The sequence below is a fragment of the Emydura macquarii genome, unplaced genomic scaffold (assembly GCF_026122565.2).
Source record: "Emydura macquarii macquarii isolate MOO-44397 ecotype Brisbane River unplaced genomic scaffold, CSIRO-AGI_Emac_v2 contig_1348, whole genome shotgun sequence".
Taxonomy (NCBI): domain Eukaryota; kingdom Metazoa; phylum Chordata; order Testudines; family Chelidae; genus Emydura; species Emydura macquarii.
The window spans coordinates 4,952,464-4,972,314 of NW_027131485.1; the positions used below are offsets into that span (position 1 = coordinate 4,952,464).

Consider the following 19,851-nt stretch of genomic DNA (forward strand, 5'->3'; position numbering starts at 1 on the left):
TGCTTGCTCTCCCCATTTCAAGCCTTTAAAGACAGCTAAAAATACATCAAATACTTTCTGAATGGGTATGTGGTCCTCAAGAAACTATTAAGATGCTTTTCACTTTTATGAAAGTATTTGAGAAACCTGTATTAAAAACAATTCTTTGAGAATGTGAAAGCCTTTTATCCAAAGGACATGATTTAAGAAGTTGTCATAAGTAACAACTTCCAAAATTTGGAAATCAGTTCTCTTCTTTACAGAATTACATTTGGGCATTTACTTACATATCAGGGCTTAAGCTATCATTCAACCTAATTTTTGTCCATGCAGAATAGTAGACAATATCATTAAAATGTTCTGTGAAACACTACAATCCATTTGCTTACTAAACAGTCCAAAATATCTAGCAATTTGACAAAACTTTATTCGTAATGTACTTGCTAAAAACTGTTCTGGTAAGAAGTTGCATATTTTTCATTGAAAACATTTCCCTGATCTGGAGACATGGGGTTCAAGTATCAGCAACTGGAAAAAAGTCCAAGAAAATGCAAAACCAACCAATCACAGCATGCAGACACCTACTAGCAATGGCAGCATCCCAAGTAACTAGTTACACAATGTTCTAAGCAAATGCAGGGCACTTCAACTAACTGTGGATTGCTGACTTCATCTGCTCATGGAATTGGTAGGCTCCTGGAGAGTGAAGTTGCTGCAGAAGTAGATTTTGACAGGCAAGCCAACCTCACAATACAAAGGTTATCTCCACTTTAGAAGAAGTTTTCTTTACTCATAATTTAGGTCATTCATTCTATCAGAGGATTTGCTGTGCTGACAAAAAGTTGGCCCTATCTGGCTGGTAATGTATTAAGGTAAATAAGCTGGCTGCTATAGTATCCTGGCACAGTCTTAAGATAGTAACCACTACACCATTAAGTAATTATAGATCAGAAGACTGCTCCCAAAATATCATGTAAACTATTACAGGATCATTTAAGATGAAGTAATATATAAAGCACATACATCTTCTACAGTAACTATTTTCAAGAATTACAGCCAACTTTACGTTATGAAGTGAAAACTACGATTTAATCTCTTTACCCAGCCACCTGTGTGCATTTACAGGTTGTCAGTGTTCCTTTGCTGCCTGTTCAGCTCTGTAAAATCAGTAAAGTAAAATAAATTTGATGGCCTGACTTTTAGTCTCTAGGCTCTATCACAAACACATGTTGTTTTTGCTGGAAGTCCCATGAACAACAGATTACTTCTTACCCCTAGAAAGGATAGTCACTTCAGGTCATTTCTGAAAGCATTATAGTTCCTGCATTTTAGGCCCCTTATTGCTAAAAATCAGTTTTCTGTTCATGCAGATGTTAACACAGGAAATTTATTTTCTGTTGACTAGAGTTGCACACATTTTCACAAATACTAGCAACAAAGTGAAGGATTTTTCTGTGGAATGATTATATTACCATAATATAATAAATACACACACACACACACACACACACACACACACACACACACATACACACACGTACTTCCACTAGACCCACATGCAGCCACTCCAGGCACCAATGATTCTAGTCACCCGCCTTGCTAGGACCATTTTGGGGACTGAGGAAGCTTGACTGGCAGAGTATGCAAGGAATTATCCATGTACACTCAGCAGCAGCCAGTTGGGGGACAAGGTTAGCCTAGGGGCTGCCACCTTTTCTGTCTCCGCCTAACTTGCCCAGAAGTCCTACCAGCAGCTGCCACTCCAGCCACAGCAGTAGAAGCAGATTCTAGATTAGACTCTGGACATCAAAACTGATATCTATACCTGAGTTTTCTTTGGACTGCTCCAACCACAGAACTCCAACCCCTGCTGCCCTTCCTCACTCATCCCCTATTCCCCTCTCTATTCTCACCTCTCCATCACTCCCCTCCTCCCTTACTCCAAATCTTACTGCCTTTTCATCTCGCCCCTTTTGCATTACCCCTCCGTCTTCTCACTCACCCTCCACCAAAACAGACATAAGACAGATACATGCAGTACCATTAAACTAATTCATGTTCTTGAAGTAGTAAACCTTGTTTTTCATTATCCTTACCTCTTCCCATATGATATCTGGCATCTAGCACACTTGTGTGCTGAGTGAATTAAAGCAAAATTGCAATTGGCAGAACCCTACCCTAGATATCAAAATCCCAGGTCGGCTAGATATTCAGTCTGAGAAACACAAATTATACAGACAAGCCTTGTTTAACTTTAATTTACTATATATTTTAATTATAAATTTATTACTTTATCTTCCACATACAATTTTTAGTTTGCTTGGAATAGAAAGCAGCACAAGTGTTTCTTTTCCACGCTAATGAAACAGTTTAACAGCATTCAGGTTTATGAAAGCCACTTCTTTGGCTGTTAAGCTTACTGTCTGCAATTAAACTGAAAGTAAAATCCTTTTCTAGATTACCCTCTACCGGATCATGATAAATTCTGGCATTAACTGTTAAGTCTCAAACCAAACAAGAGTATAAAAAAATTTCTGTACCAAGTGAAGCAAAGCAACCTTTATATTTGAAGATTGAGTAATTTTTAAAGACAGGTTAAATAATTTAACTACTTAGAAATATGGCAGTAAGGGCTAATTATGTACGTATCTGTGTTAACATAAGCAATGTAAAATGCAACTTCCTTCTAAATCCTTAAGTAATAATTTCCAGCCTGAGATCCAGAGGTCAAAGTCAATGAAAACGACTGGATTTCAGCACTTCTGAAAAAAAATCATGCTACCCTTCAGTGCTTCTGAAAAATCATTCTATCTATTTATATGCCTTACTTTATTCACTACGTTTGAAACTCTTGACCAAACTGAATATTCCACTTCGTTCAGCTTCTTGAAGACTTCTCACTATGAAAGCTCAAACCATTTTTCTATAAAGTGAAAAGATGACTGATATTCTATCAGGATTTCATCTGCCTTGTTTTATTTAAATCCAGCTAATACAATCTGAGCAAAGGAGTCAATGATTAAAACAATATAATCATTTTTGCAGGTTAACTAGCATTTCCTCTGAGAAAAGTCAGAGGCTTACTTTGCTATTCTGTTTGAAATTGCTTGAATCAATTAATGTGAATACAATTATATTTGTGCACTGAGCTTTTAGGGAAATACTTTTGTATTAGTAAGACTGATTAACAATGAGAATTTTACAAGCAAAGCCTAATCACTACTTTATTGCTTCTGGGAGATTTATTCTTGGTGTAAATTATATATGCACATTTGAGTCTATTTCTGTCTTCATACATTTTGCAATGAAAACTTGCTTTAAGAATTCTTTGAAACCACAATCCTTTAAGAACGGTTGGTTGTATAGCTAGTCTTTAAACTCATCCAAACAGAGTTGGGTTTTTCTGTTTGGTTTGTTTTTATAAGTACTATATGTCACAATTCCTAAGTAACTGCACCCATGACCCTTCCTGGTCTCAAGTATACCCCTGAGGTACTAGGCTTCAAGCAGTCACTTCTATCTTGAGGTGGAATCATATGATTGTCCCACGCTCAGACCAGGCCCTGGCTACAGTCCCCTGTGATCAACTGTAATTACCTCAGCAGGTCTGACTTATGTTCAGAGTCTGCAGTTTTCTTCTCTAGAAAGAATGACAACGATAACCAGTAACCAGACAGCTCTCTCAAAGTAAAGTATTTAGAACAAACGCATCTCAAAAAACAGTAAGCTAGTCCCTATATTTGCCTATCTGTCTGTCTGTCCCCAAGCCTTACCATTCTCTGGAAGCTGTGAGGAAAAAATCCAACTCTTTCAGACTCTCTTCTACAGAGCCTCTCTATCCATTTGTCCCCCTGACAGCTGCTGACAACTGACTCCCCCTCACCTGCCATTTCCTCAGAAGGGCTTTTTTGCTGTTTAGTGTTCTTTTGGTCTCTTCATGCAGAGCACTGACAGAATAGCTGTCACTTCGGTCAGGGAGCTGGAAATATAGCATTGTTCTGTAACTGGTCCTTACCCTGCAATGTTTTGTCAGAGGCTGCTTAAATGGGGAGCTACTTACTATGTTGCCTTCCTGTTTGTTCTTCCCCAGTCTCTTAAGCTAGATGAATATATTCACACAGGAAAGTCTTATAACCCAATATACAACAACTCAACCTCAATAACAAGGTCACAGAACGTTCATAAAATTGTTGTCTCTGTTTTCTTAGAGTATTACATAGCAGCTTCTTGTCCATCATACAGTTGTTTTCAACTTTGCCAAATTCACCATTTGGGTATAGATAATTTTAGCCAGGAATCTGCTGCAGGCTGAATTTTTCTGGGAAATTTATGGTAAAATGGGTCAGTCATTTCCACAAATAAATATAGGGGGAAAATAAATTATTTTGCCCATATTAAAAAAATTGAGAAAAAAGCCTCAGAAGCTCTAACTCTCAGTATTTTGGAGCAGGGAACTGAAGTTTGGCAAGGAGGTCATCCTGCCATTAGGAATATGCCAGTAAAAATATTCCTACACTTGGCCAATTTATAAACCACTGAAATTTCCATTTGTACATGCTCAGGAGAGACTAGCTAGAGTTAGGCAGCTAGATCCTCCAATAATTCTATCTACGCTGAGTATGCTCCATTTCCTCACAGCACCTACATTCCAACCAGACTGTGCATTCACTATACCCACAGAGACAGATCACATTCCAATCAGAGATTACAGGGGCTGAGCAGAACTTTTTCTGCAGCTGCTCTTCCCACTGCCAATGGCTGCTGTGGCACAACACAATGGAACTGAGACCAGGGAGATGGTCTTTCCTACGCTCTTAATGCTCCACCTGCTGCCACCCTGGAAGCATGGAAAGAGAAGAAGCTGCCTGACTTGAATGCAGAGGGTCGAGGGGGAAGAGATAGTGTTGGGAACAGTGAGGATAGGATAACAGAGGGGAAAGAAGACTGCACAGGAACAAAAGGGCAGAAAGCAGGAAGAATAGGAGTAGAAAGGGACAGGAAGAGATTGAGGGGCAGGGACAGAAAGGTCTGTAACCATAAGAGAACCCTTCCCTACAGAACCTGAAATTGAGCCTATTATTTCAGAGTCTCAATATTCTTTTGCTAACAAATTGCTGTGAAACCCACTGGCAAATCACATAACTATGTCCCTCTAGTGGCAAATCCACAAGAAAGATACCAGCCTTCCATGCTATTAGTTAGAAAACTGAGAACTGTACTGTGCACCTAAAGATCCCAAACCCCGCTGAAAAATCCATATGGAGTGTTAGTATGATTCCATGTGATTTAATTTCTGTTTTTTCAATTTTTAAGTTCTTAATTTTTTAAAGAAGTTAACATTCTTTTAATGTCATTTATTAATGTAACACTAAAATCAAGCTCTCAAAAGTTAGGAAATGTATAAATTAAGGTTACCCATGCAATCTTTATTTGGCTCCCTTGATCATATGCATTATACCAGTCTTTAGTTAAATGATCATGTGCTACCCTTTCCTCCTTCCATCCACCCCCCCCGGATCTCTACCTCATTCAGTGCATGGAATTAACAGGCTGTTTTTTTCCCCAAAATGTGATATACTAACAATTCTGTTGTCTAGAAAGACAAAGTGGCAAAGCTTACTTTCTGTAAAATTATTTTCCTCTTCAGAAAGTCCCACAACAAACTAGAAGTTAAACTCTCTAAGTTCAGGATTTAAGTATAAACAAATATAGCTTTTGTGGTCAGTTTCTGAAAAAAATAAATAAATGTTATTTATCCTTTAAAATATCTTCATTTGACTATTCAAGGAATATTAAAAACATTAAAATGTGGTTTCAGTGACGATGTTCAAAAAACCTCTTACAACTTGTGTATGCTAGAGAAAACAATATTTTCTGACTATAAGCTATTATTAAATTTACTATTTTCATTATTAAATTTACTTACCAAGTCACACAACTCAAACACCAGAAGATATGGTATGGCTTCCACACACTGCCCAATACACTGAAGAATATTTGGATGCTGAAGAATGCTGTAATGAAAATATAAACAGATTATTTTAAGACAGAAAAACAGCAGTAGTTCTAGCATGATGGAATACTACTATCCACTGTGCATCTCAGTTTTCTCTTTTGAAAGTCAGATTTAAATACACACAGAAAAGGTATAAGAGGCAGATCTTCAGACCCAATAAATCCCCTTTGATATGCTCAAACAGTGCAAGGAAGTCTCAAGCTGCCTTCAATGGACAGCTACAGGTGTGGGGAACCTCAAATGACGTAAAGACAGTGTAGCCAGCTCAATGCTGCCACATTCTGTCCTCCCCAGCCCACATGGTGTACAGCAGGGATCCTCAACATTTTTCTTTCTGAGGCCCCCTCCCCCAACATGCTATAAAAACTCCAGGGCCCAGAACAGGAAGCACTCAGGGCACCAGGCTTCAGCCACCAAACAGAGAGAGGCACCTTAGAGCTTTATCTCTGCAGAGCACTGGGGCTCCAGCCACCAGATGGGAAGGGAGCCCTCAGGCATAGGCATAGTTAGATTTATATTTTGGAGGGTGGCGGGGGAGCCTCGGGCCAGCTCTGCATGGCAGGGTCTGGGGAAAGTGTCACCTCCACCCCCATAGTCACCTCAGCAGCCACCCAGCCTGTCTGGGTTGGAGAGGGGCCAAAACCAAAAATAACTTTGGAGGGGAGGGTGGCTCAGCTCAAAAAGTTTGAAAACCACTCAAGAGTGCAGACAGGGTAGCTAGGAGCTGCGTGCAGGTAGGGGTGTAACTCAGGGTGCAGGGAGAGGGGTAGGTAGAGCTGTGTTCGGGCAGAAGGGTAGCTCAAGGTACATGCAGGAGGTAGCAAGGGGCTTTGTGCTGGGAAGGGGAAAGAGAGGGGGAGATGAAGAGAACATGAAGTTTTAGCCCTTAGTTTCCAGCCAATACTCTTGCGTATTCTTAGAGTCAATACAGGAGACCAGACAAATGGAGTTTACCTACTTGTAAGTGGAGGTTCTTTGAGATATGTGGTTCCTGTCTGTATTCCACAAGTGAGATATGTATGCATCCCATGCGCCTGAGTCAGGATTTTTCCAGGCAGCATCAGGTGGCCAACACCTGGGTTATAGTTCACCTTATGCTCAGAATCGAGGGTAAAAAGGTGGTGCAGGCCAACGCCTCTCCAGTTTCCATTCTTACTGCAGTTCAAATAAAATGCAGCAGCAAGGATGGGGGGAGGGAGGAAGGGTAGTAAAATACAGATAGGGACCATATATCTTGAAGAACCTCCAGTTATAGATAAGTAACCTCCCTTTCTTTTCCGAGTGATGGTCCCTATGCGTATTCCACATGTGGGAGATTAATAAGCAGCAGTCAGACAGCATGGGTGCGAAGATGCTGATTTGATTGTTGACTGTAATACTGCTGTCCCCATAGCTGTATTCACAGTTGACAACTGGACCAGAGCATAATGTCTTATGAAGGCATGCAAATTGCTCCAAATAGCTCCCCTACACATCTCTAGGAGGAGTAAGTTTCTCAGCAATGCAGCCAGAGTTCATTTTCTCTCGTGAAATGAGCCTTCATCCCCTCTGGAGGGGGAATATGAACTAGTTGTAAGGAAGAGTAATACAACCCAAGATCTATTTTGAAAGTCTCTGCATCGATTTAGCTTGACCCCTTGATAGCTCTGCTATGTAAATATATAGTTTAGGTGTCTTTCTTACATCATTTGTTCTTTGCAGATAAAAGGTCAAAGCCCGTCAGACATCTAGAGCATGCAACCGTTTCTCTTCATCTGAGGCATGTGGTTTTGGAAAAAATACTGGTAAGTGGATTATCTGACTCATATGAAACAAACTACTTCAGGAATGATTCTAGGGTGGGGTAGTAAAGAGACCTTTTCTTTATAGAAGATAATATATGGTGGGTCTGCCCGGAGTGCTCCCACCTTGCTGACTTTTCTGGCTCTCTCAGCCTATTCTCAATGTGCCCAGCCATTTGACAGCATCATCAGCCAGGTGAAGAGCTGGCAGCCCACCATCAAATTAAGTCACCGGGCACTCGTCAAGGATATGCGACATAGTCTGAAGTTGACCACATCTACATCATGGGTTGTTAGAGAAACCCCATTTGAAAAGGTTGGCAGCACCATTGCCCTGTCCTGTTCGGAATCGGTTCTGGGTGACCACAGGTAACTTGGCAGGTCAAAACCTGGTGGGCAGATGGTTGAGTCAGTGACGAGAGAGTGATGTCTGTTGTCGCTGACCACTATGCCAAGCAGATTCCACCGAGTCCTGTGGTGGCATAAGTGACCATATAGGAAATCTGGAAGACAGGTGAACTGGTGGGTGGTTGAAGAAGTCTGAGTACGGAGGCAAGTTGCTGTTCTCACAGATCTTGGCCAGAAGCACAATGGAGGCCCCCTCACGGCAAATATGGGGTGGGTCTGTGTTACTAAGTATTGGCAGCCATGGCAACAGAGTTGCGCATAAAGACCTAGTAACAATATGCATAGCTTTGTTAAGCTCTACATCGACCAGCCTCGTGCGACACAAGCAACACCAGACAGGAGCACAGTACTCCGCTGTTGAGTAGCAGAGGGCAATGGCTGATGTTCTAAGCATCCTGGCGCTCGCTCCACAGGTTGAGCCAGCCAGTTTTCTGAGCAAGTTGTTCCAAGTGCTAACTTTTGCTGCTGTCTTCTTCAAGTGGTTACGGTACATCAGTGACCTATCCAATGTCTTCTGGCTGACATTATGGCTATTAGAAAGGCCACCTTCATGGAGAGATGGGCCATAGAGCACATGGCTAGAGGCTCAAAGGGAGGGGGGTTAGTGAGCGACAATAATATACAATTGAGGTCCTCTTGAGGCACAAAATTCAATGGTGGAAAGGATCTGAGAACACCCTTCAGAAATCTAGTTACGAGATGAGTGAATATTGTATGGTTATCAACTGGAGGATGGAAACGCTGATCGCTGGTAAATGCGTTCTCAGACAACTGAGCACAAGACCCAAAGACTTAAGAGTTAATAGATACTCTAAAATAGCAGGGACCCCAGCAGCTTCTGTAAACAAGGTGCTTCAGTGAACCGCAGAGGAGAAATGCTTCCATTTTGCTGAATAACAGCTTCTTGTAGAGTGTTTTCTGCCTTTGGTTAAAGATGAATTGCAGCCTTTTAGAACATGAGCACTCTATTCTGACACCCATCCAAATACCAGGTAGTGAGTTGCAATGGTCTCAGATTGTGGTACTTGAACCTGCCCTTGTGCTGTATTAGAAAGTACAGCAGAGTGTGATGTTCATGGGTGGGTGAAGTGAGAGCTTCAGCAGATGTGCAAACCAGAACTGTCTTGGACAGTTGGGTGCAATGAGAATGACTCGAGCTCTGTCTTGGCAGATCTTCCATAGAACTGATAGTATCAATGGCATGGAATTAAAGGCATACCCCAGGCGACCCTTCCATGACATCAGTAGGGCATCTCCAACAGAGCACTTGCCCGGGACTGCTCTGGAGCAGTACCGTGGAAGTTTCCTATTCTTCCACAAGGCAAAAAGGTCCCAGGTCAGCACTCCCCATTGAGCAAAGACGTGGTCAAGAATCCAATTGTGAATCTCCTATTTGAGATTTGTGAGAAAATGTCTGCTCGAGCATCTTGCTAAGGAGTTTTGCACCTCTGGCAAATATGCTGCTGATAGGGTTACACAACAGCTGATGCACCATTTCCGATGGTGACTGCTTTTATCCACAAAGGAAGAGATGTCACTCCATCCACTTGTTTATATAAAATACCCTTACGTTGTCTGATATTATTTGGACATGTCTGGATTGGATGAGTGGGAGGAAGGCATTGCAGGTTCAACAGACCACCTGGAGTTCTAATGAATTGATATGCATTCTTGACTCCAATAGGGTCCAGATGCCTTGTCCCATATGATCATCCATGTGAGCGCCCCAACTCAGGAGGGATGCATTGGTAAGGATGGTTGTCCTCAGGAGTCAGTGTGAGAAAAGGGAGCCCCACCCAAATCTTCTCTGGTTTTGTCCATTAGACAAATCTAAAACTCTGAGCAGAACTGTCACCTTGCTATTTATGTTGCCCTTTTCTGGTGAGTACATGGAGAGAAGCCAGGTTTGTAGGCAGCAAGGATGAAGCCTGGCTAACAGTGTCATGTGTGTACATGAAGCCAAGGAAGGAAACACAGGTTCTGATTGATGTCCTGGGTCTGATAGTGACCTGATGTCTGAGAGCACTCACAACTTGAAACCTCTCCAGAGGTAGACATGCTTTTGCTGTAGTTGAGTCCAATGTCTCCCCTATAAAATTTATGAAACTCATGAGGGTCAACATGCATTTTTCATGATTCACAGAGACACACAGGGAAGGCAGAAGGCTAAGCAGAACACTGGCAGCCTGCTGAACTTCCTCATAAGAACTGCCCATCTGAAGCCAGTCATCTAGATAAGTGAAGACTGTAAATCCCTTTCTTCTCCCAAGCTGCCACTACTGGAAAGAAACATTGTAAAGACCCAAAGTGCTGTTGCTAGACCAAAAGGGAGGACTCTGAATTAATAATGCTCTTGATAAAAGGGAAACTTAAAGAACCTCCTGTGGACTGGTTGAATGTTTCTGTGACGACATGCATCTTTCATGTCAAGAGCTGTGAACAATGTGTCCTTCTCTAATGAGGGAATTATCAATGCCAAAGGTATCATGTGGAATTGTAGTTTTCAAATGCACCTGTTCAGCTGTCTCAGATCAAGAATTGAGCTCCATCTCCCATTCTTCCTGGAGATCAAGAAATAAAAGGAATAGAACTCCTTCCCTTGATGTTGAGGTGGAACCCTTTCTATCACTTCCCTGAGAAGAGAGTTCACCTCATGTAACAGAATTTCCTCATGAGAGTGGTCCCTGAAAAGGAACTGGGAAGGGGGTTTGCTGGTAGGAGGCACCAGAAAACTCAATTAGATAGCCACCAGAAAACTTGATTAGATAACTGCCATGAGTATTAAAGATTATTCATTTGTCATAGTTAGAGTACTCCAGTTTTCGGCAAATTGGGTAAGTCGGCCTCTGAATACCAGAGGAGAGAAATGAAGTGTCATCAATAATAAGAAAAACGGGTCTTGACAGTTCCATCAATAGAAACTCTTTGTTTGGGGGTTTGTTTGGGGGGGGGGGGGGGGGGCGCCGGGCCAATGATGTGGCATTGGATGTTGTAGAAGCTGGGTTCCTGGGTATATAAACCCCCCATCTCTTGTGTAGTGCCTCCTGAGGACATTGGTGGTAAAACAGCTGAGGACGCAGTCTTGCCCTATATCTCTGTCTATGGTGTCTCTCTAAGGGACAAGGGGTATAAATGCCCAATGAATGAAGTGCTGTCCTCAAGTCTTGGAGGAAGTGGATAGACTCATCCATCTTCTCATAAAATAAGTTGATAGTTGATAAGTTGAAGAGAAGGTCTCCGACCCGGACCGGATTGAGGCTTCAACACCTTCTCCATGAGTTGTTTTCTTCTTAGTTCCCAATCCTAACAAGTTCGGGGGAGGGGAGGAGGAAGTGGAGGAGGAAGAGAGGTATTTCTGTATTGGGCAGAAATATGAGCCCCACCAAGGTAGTAGAGGCAGCACTGATGTTCATCACTCACCAAAAAGGAGCAAGGGCAGGAAACACCATTTTTGAACCCCAGGACCCTGGGCACAATCCCAGACTTCTGGGGGGAAGGTGGGAAGTCCTTGAGAAGAATATGGGGAAAAACACTAACTATGTTATGTAGACTACATTATAAAAAGTATTACAACTCTTAAAACTAACTATAAACAATATCTTACAGGAATGACAGTAAAAAAGGAGCTGAGGATGCTGAAAATTCCATCTCATACCACAGGGCAGTAAGAAGGAACTAGAGAAGCATCAGTTCGCATCACCTTTTATGCCCTTGGTTTGGAGCACAAGGACAGCTACGGCATATGTGAAAGCCAACAGATACTGCTTACAAAAAATTTTGGACTCAGGCGCATGTGCATCCCACATGTGGAATACAGACAGAGATCATCACTCGAAGAAGAAAGCAGAGTTACTGGTTTCAAACTTCTTCACTACTACATTTTTTCCACAAGCAAGTTATATTGCAGGTGATCCAAACACAATGGTAAAAAGCTATTTGTATAATCTAGTAACTTCTTTAATTTGATTTAAGATCAATTTAATGTTTAAAAATTGGTAAAATGGTGCTTAAAATAAGTTTTTATGTTAAATAAAGTACGAAAAGTGTTGCCAACTCTTGTGATTTTAAGTCTCACTATATATTTGTTTTTTCTCTCAAAGCTCCTGGAGGCAAGTGACTACATAAAAATCTCAGCATCAACTTAAAAAATATCTCTGGCCTGCATGGTTGCAGAGAAAAGTCTGAAAATTCAAACCAAGTGTACTCTTAAAGGCTCAAAAACTGCAAGGCAATAAAAACAAACTACATTATTTAAAAATCTCATGATTTCGAGGGATCTGACTCTTTTTGATCATTTAGTGCTGACAATATTGAATGTGTATTTTTAATTTCTTAAACTACCAACATTTACTTTATGTTAGCAGACTGAAAAGGGAGGAAAGAGATATTATGTAAAAAATAGAAGCATAATATTGAACAAGGCAATTTTCCATAGTTTATGTGTATATTAGTAGCATGGCTGTATCTTCAAGTTATCCAAACTATGACAGGCTACTTACTAGTAAGGTTCTCCATTTCTCAAAAACCGTTCTTGTTCTTTGGGACCTGCATTTGCCTTTAACTCCTTCACTATTACTCTTGCTACACTAGTACCTGAGTAGATCTCCCCAAGCAGAACCTGAAAACAAACAACAATTCTACATTACATAGTTTCAGTCATACTTAAAGAGAAAGTATCTGGTTTCAGGTTAAACCTTAAACACAACACCGAGAAAGACAGCCACTAGAAACAAGTGGATGTTTTCTGGTTTTTTTGCTAACACATCAAAAGCTTTGATAATTAAGCTTCCAAACTTAGGAAATTATTCTGACTAGTGATATTAACCCTCTGCATTTTACAAAAGTTTATGTAGATTTTTTAAATAAAAATCAAAGTTAAAGTTAAGTGCTTTTTCTAAAAAAAGCTGCTAAAATTAAAACAGCAATTTACATACTCAGTCTACTGACGTGGACTTTCTGACTATTTTAAGTGATGCTTTGTTAAACAGCACTGCATTTGAATTAAAGAGATAGCAATCAGATATAAAATAAAGTGATGCAAACAGCAATACAAATTAAGTTCTGAAGACAATATTCTTGTCATAGAGAAGTATCATATTAAAGGTATTATAGATCTCTCTACTTAGGAATAAAACCTCAGCTGCAGAATTACAATATACAATATTAAAAGAGGACTTTTCACCTTTCCAAACCAGCCGTTTCCAATTTCTTGAATATAGTTTAGACTCTGACGTGCAACTTGAGACTTTGATCCTTCTGTTATACAAAACAAAAAATACAGACACACATCAAACCGCTGAAAATGGCCAAAATTACCCATGCGACTGTTGAAAAAATAATGCATGATCCTACAATTCTAAAAAAATTATTTCAATTCTTACACTAATAATTAGAGTACACTACAACAATACAATACACACATTATTTAGGCTAAGCAGCAGAATATATTATTAAACATATACAATGACAAACTATTAAGTTAATTTAAACAAGGCTAACATAAGGACAGATGAATAAAAAACAAGGAAAGTCAAGGCTGACACTTCTCAACATGTTGTTTAGGCTTTTAAACAGATTCAACTAGAAACTGATCCAAGATCACTGAAATACCATTGCACAGTAATGGAAGCTAAGAATGACATGTAAACCTTAGCTTTGAACACATCCAGATATACTGCAAACCAACAAAAGCAAGGTAGTCAATACAGATGAGTTTGCATTTGGTTCTGTAAACATATTTGCATTAGATTATCATGGCATCTATGAAATCAGTGTTTACAGGAGTACTATCTAAATGGCAGAACCCAAACCCACAGCAGATCATGGAATACTCACTGCTTTCACAAGCCCTGATTAGTCACTTTACTAACAGCAGAGCTCCAGTTCTTTACACACGACCCAGCTGCTCTAATTGCAGCCATTACCTACATGAGGGAAAATTTTCTTTAAAAAAAACATACTTCACATGAAAAGTCCCCTTGGCCAACTGCTGGGAAATCTGAAACCCTTGGCCCTTACCTACACTGGCAAAAATATGGGACCTGTAATTCACTGGCAGTGCAGATCCACTAGTGGTAATAAGAGTGGAAGTTAAGGGTAGACAAGGCTCAGATGTGTTTAACCATTTTGTCATTTAACTGGTAAAGACACCTCAGCCATGTCTACACTGCAGCTTTTGTCACTGCTACCATGAATTATCCTAGTGGTAGCTGATGGATCCCATTTTTTCCCCACTATAGGTCAGGTCTATATTAGGTGTACTTTACCAGGATAGCTTATTTCAGGCCCACCTTCTCCCCTTCTACCCACAAGCAAAACATGCTAGATCTGAAAATGAGCAGTTTTGCCAGTGTAACTGTATCTCCACTAGGGGCTTTTGTCAGTCAGAGATCATACATCATCACAACCCTAACCAGTACAGCTATAACAGCAACACTGTGTAGTGTAGACCTGGCCATAGAAACAATCTTGGAGAGAGGCAGAAATCTGATGGGATGACAGGACAATCTCAACTTTTGGGAAAGTAAGGATGGGAAGGAGGGGGAGAAAGCATTAAATCAAGTGCTGAGATTGTGATCCTAGTCAGTGTTACTTAAGAGTCAGCTCTGAAGAGTTTAAAGCAGCTGACTAATCCTAATCAGTTTCCCTTTACAGCTCTCAACTCTTTATTTTTAAAAATAAGTGGGGAAAAAACAAACAAACCCAGATACAAAGAGACAAACAGCACAAAAAGAGGGGAAAATGCAAATATCAACAAACAGGCAGAAAAAAAGAGGGCAAGAAAGGGAAAACAGACCCCCTTATGACCTCTTTCAGCAAGTCTCCTGCTTTCTGGATCTTTAACCTCCCAGGTCTAAGACTTTTGGTTTGTTCTTTTTTGGGGTGGGAGAAGACTGAATGTCTGCAGTAAGTTGGCGCACCCAGGATTTAAAATGTCCTTCACTGAGGGCTGATAGAAAACACTTAGATGAGTGCCATCAGCTTCTGCTAACGCTAAGCTTTAAAAAAATAAGTTTCAAGCCCTTAAGGTTGCTAAGAAATAGTCCATCCATATTTCGAACGTTAACTGATACAGTGCTGTCTTCTTAAATCTACAGACAGATCGAGAGACTCTACTGCTGCTCATATTTTTCCCCAGCCCTGCAGAAGAATGAAAACTAACTAGTTTTGTCAGGTTTCACTGCTGATTTTCAGAATCTCAGGAGAAACAGTAAAACTGATAATTATTTTCATTCTGCTGGTGTTTGGAAAAACTAAGAGCAACAGCCAAGAACAGCAGTAGACCTGTTCACCGGATCTTTTTTTTTTTTTTAAATGGAGCCTGGGAGATGCTTTCGGTAGCAGAGACTTCTCTCATTGTAATCAGAAGGCTGGGAACAGGGGGAACAAATGTTCCTTCACCATTGCAAAAGGAAATTGAGAGAAGGCAAAGGAGATTGAGGGGCACCTTCAAGTATAAAAACCTATTACTTATAGACAGATAAAGATGGGGCTCACAAGTAGGGTCCAAAGAGAACCCTAACAGGAATCCCAACACCTTCCCCTTTCACAGTAGCTGGGGTTTGGGGCTGACTTCTCACCTGGTATTGTCTCTGGACATAAGACCCTCACGATTCTTTGTATCAGTCCGTGTCTAGTAAGTTTAGTCCTTTGGCTATTAAGTCTTAGAAATTTTTACCAGACATCTGTAGGGCACGAGACGGTATAAATGACTGATAAAATAAGACAGACAAGAACATATGATACACAAAAGTTCTGTGCAAAAATAAGAGACAATATAAGGGAACAGAGAGCATAACATTGAGAAACAGAAGAGTGGGTGAGAATGGTAGAAGCATGCTGAAAGCAATTCAGAAAGAAACACACCATGGTCTATTTTGGAGGGGGGGGGGGGGGTGGAGTGAAGTCAGGGCCAGAAAGGAGGAAAAGCAAATGCAATACTGGCAGTAAGTAGGCCTGATTGAACACTATGTGACAAAGATACTATTTACTGAATTGCACCTAATAAGGTTAATTTTTTCTACTTTTTGCCAGTGTTAGTAGTAATATTTTAAAAATCATAAACAGCAAGATTTTTTATATCTAGTATGCAAACAAATGCTTTATCCTTTTAAGTTGAAGGTGGTGTGAATCTGTAGGGATGGCAGCACGCTTAGTGCTTAAACTAGCAGTAGTTGAGTACATTTTTCAAGTGTGGGTATACATACACAGATGCAGGAGGCTGACTGCCAGAACTCCCAGAAATCTTATAATTGGACCCTGAGCAATTGAGAGCAGTCACCACTGATCTGTCGTATGGAGAGTTCCTTGAGCCTTCTTTGGCATGTGAATTCCAGACATGATAGACCAAGACAGCACCTATGGAAGTGGTGTATTCCATTGTATCAAGGCATAGGGTTTCACTAATTTGTGAATCCACAATTGTGTGAATCACAATAAAAGCTTATCATTTTATGGTATATCATGCAAATGTACCTGCAGTACTTACAGATTACATGAGCTCAAACACCTTTAAGTGACACCGATTATTGCTCATACACAGTGGGCATGACAATTCCTAGACAGTTTCTAAACCATTCCTACCCCACACAAAATGCTCTGAAGGCATTAATCTTCTCTACAGTCTGGACCAATGGCCTGCAAAAGTTGTGTAAAAAAAAAAATAGATATCTTCTGATATATGAGAGAGTAAAAAGGCACCTGAAGTCACTGTGGTCTATAATTCTCACTATTAACTTCAAAGCTGCCAAACATTTTAAAGGTGCAATCCAGCTCATGAATTTACCTAGAGAAAATTCTTCCGGCAAAGTTAGACAGTGTCATGGAATCATTGGTAACCTGGATAAGACCACATTAATAAGTAGCAGATATATAGAAAATTCAGCATGCACACTGCTGAAATATAAAAGATACTGTATTTCTTAAGCAAAAATGTTAGAAGTCATTTAGTTAATGGTTTTCCTTTTTAAAACTCTGGATAGTTACTGAAGTCTCCTTTAGCTCTCCCCTCTAAACACTTGCAGTTGACCACGGATGTATTGCCAGAAAGATTTCTCTGTATTAATCAGAAGTGAGTTATGTGCATCTGAAAATAATAATTCCGTATTTTGTATTAAATAGTCATTTGTGCATAATATCTGAGATGCTACAATTAAATTAACGGTAACTATAGTTTCCTTTATGGGGACTTTGCCTTTTTTTGGAAAGCATACATAAAATCTTTTGAACAACAGGGGGAAAATTAATCTGATTCAATTTTTCAGTATCATCCTGACAAATTTGCAGCAAAGGATGTTCACAGTAAGAATAAGCCAATAATGTGACAAACACGGGTGTAGGTGCCAAATTTCAGATCCCCCCAGAATTTGCTAAAATGAGGCCCAATCTTGCTCCCACTTCAGTCAGTGGCTAAAATTCTACTAGCTTCATCGGGAACAGATCCAGACTCATGAACTAGGACTACTAAGAGGCAAAAATTATACATGACCAAACTAAATATCCCCAACTAGTACCTTTTTTTTAAAAACATAGTTTAAAGGGGGGGGGGGGGAAGTTGTCTATTAAAATATTTACTATATAATTTAATTTTTGAAAATTTAAATTCTGAAAACTATTTTGTGTCCCCCAGATATTAGAGCTGATTTCTGGAGAGAGGAAATATGAATAAACTTTATTTGTTATCTAACAGAAAAACAAACGTTCTTTGGATTTTATAAAGTTCTTATGCTGCAATAAAATGATTTATAAACAAACATTTGCCTACACTCAGTCAGTAAACTTTAGTAAATAAGCAATAGATGAGTGTAATATAAACAGTATAAATATAGATGCACATATGAATACTATAGTTCAGATACTAGAATACTAGATGACTATCAGTTGGTCATCTTTGGTTTCATAGTAAGAAAAGGTTCACATCACCTTCAGGAGACTGAAACTGGGATGGAGCTGGTAAAGCAATAGTCGGAACTGAAAGAGTGAACACTTCTGCTGGAGACTGAACAGACGGGGGGGTATCTTCTGCCGGTGGTGTAAAATCTATTTCATCATCAAAGTTATCTTCGAATTCCTGCAATGGCAAAGATATTCGGAAGCCATCATGTATGGAAACTTACTGCCTTCAAACCGGAAGACTAATATATACTTCCACAGTGTATCAGATTTGAAAATGCAAACTTGACTACATCAAAATAATTAGCTCAGGGGTGACAAACACCCCCTACAGAGACGATTATGATGTGTGTTATAAATTATTTAAGGAGTTTGGGGTTTGTTTGTTTTTTAAATTAAATCAGATCTAATTTCCTTTCAATTTCTCTAGTAAACTGAACAATTTTATTCTTTTCAATAAATCACTTACATTTTAAAAAAAGACTTCATTTGAAGACAAGATTCCCAGGAGGTCCTCTATTTCCAAAAACAATAATCACTAGCAATAACTTTCTTCTTTTTTCATTCACTATTATTTAATCGTGTGTTATAAGGTATAAGCACTGCTAGTCTGATGTGCTAAAAGTTACAGAGATTTCAAAAGATGCTGCCCCAGGATGATATGAATAACTTGATCAAATATCTACAGTATCTCAAAGCAGCTAAGCCTAAACTTCACTTCCAGTGATTCAAAGTAGTTGCAAATTCACAGAAGTCACAGAGATAGCTGTATTAGAACACTAATAAGAATTTTTCCATTAGGCAGAGCTTAATTATTGTTGGGTTGTACCTTTAAATGACTTAACAGGAGTTCAGTAATCCTGTCAATATGTAAAAATAGCAATTAGACAAACAAAACATGGACAATAACTAATCTTTACTATATGGTCTTGCGAAGTATTAAATAACTAATAAGGTTACTAGAATATATATACCTGTAAGACAACTTTTTACTGTCATAAATTACAAGTAATTTGCTGTAGTATGCACTCTGGGCCAAGTTCTGCACTTATTTGTGTTCAATGGTGTTGCACAGCATGTAAGCAAGTGCAGAATTTGGCCATTGCAGGAGAGAAAAATGTCTTAATGACAGTCAGTGATGCTCTGAATCATTTGTACGTTAGTTATATCATTATCCATCCCAGATTACTTCTGTACCATTTTTAATTTAAATGCTTACCTTGAAGTCTATCTCTGGATCTTTACAGCAGGACACACAGTTCACAAGCAGTATTACCAGGACTACTAAACTACATGCAGCCAAAGTCACAAAAAAGGAAGAAACTTCAGCTGCAGCTGTTTCCCCTAGAAATAAACACACGTAGTTTTAAATAAATATATTTAAGTCTAACAGTTTAAACCTCTTTAAAACATACATTGCCAATCACTATTTACTTTGCAAGAGTTTTAGGATATGTCTACATTGCAATTAAACACCTGTGTCTGACCTGTGTCAGCTGATTCGGGCTTACAGGTCTTAGTCTGAAAGGCTCTAAAATTGCAGTGTAGACATTTGGGCTTGGGCTAGAGCCCAGGTTCTGGGACCCTCCCCCCTTGTAGGGTCCCAGAGGTTGGGCCTAACCCCGAACACCCCAAATTTTATATCCCCATAACTCTGAATCAGCTGACATGGACCAGCCACCGGTGTTCAACTGCAGTGTAGACACACCATAAGTGCTTATGATAATTCCTGCTCACATTCACAGAATTAAGCTTGGGTTGTAGAGAAATATGACA

General features: G+C 39.8%; 1 protein-coding gene across 2 annotated transcripts in view; it reads right to left on the reverse strand.

Annotated features, from left to right (window-relative positions):
- The window catches only part of LMTK2 (lemur tyrosine kinase 2), a 74,403-nt gene that overhangs the window by 33,400 nt on the left and 21,152 nt on the right, over positions 1–19,851 (reverse strand). For both annotated transcript variants that reach the window (XR_010920328.1, XM_067550937.1), the window contains exons 2-6: positions 19,295–19,419; positions 18,106–18,253; positions 13,367–13,440; positions 12,684–12,802; positions 5,906–5,993 (exon numbers count right to left, since the gene is read on the reverse strand). Coding sequence is in view for 1 of the 2 variants with exons in the window: in XM_067550937.1 (XP_067407038.1) it covers positions 5,906–5,993; positions 12,684–12,802; positions 13,367–13,440; positions 18,106–18,253; positions 19,295–19,419 (554 nt within the window). In the remaining variant the exon portion in view is untranslated. The remainder of the gene's footprint in view (positions 1–5,905; positions 5,994–12,683; positions 12,803–13,366; positions 13,441–18,105; positions 18,254–19,294; positions 19,420–19,851) is intronic.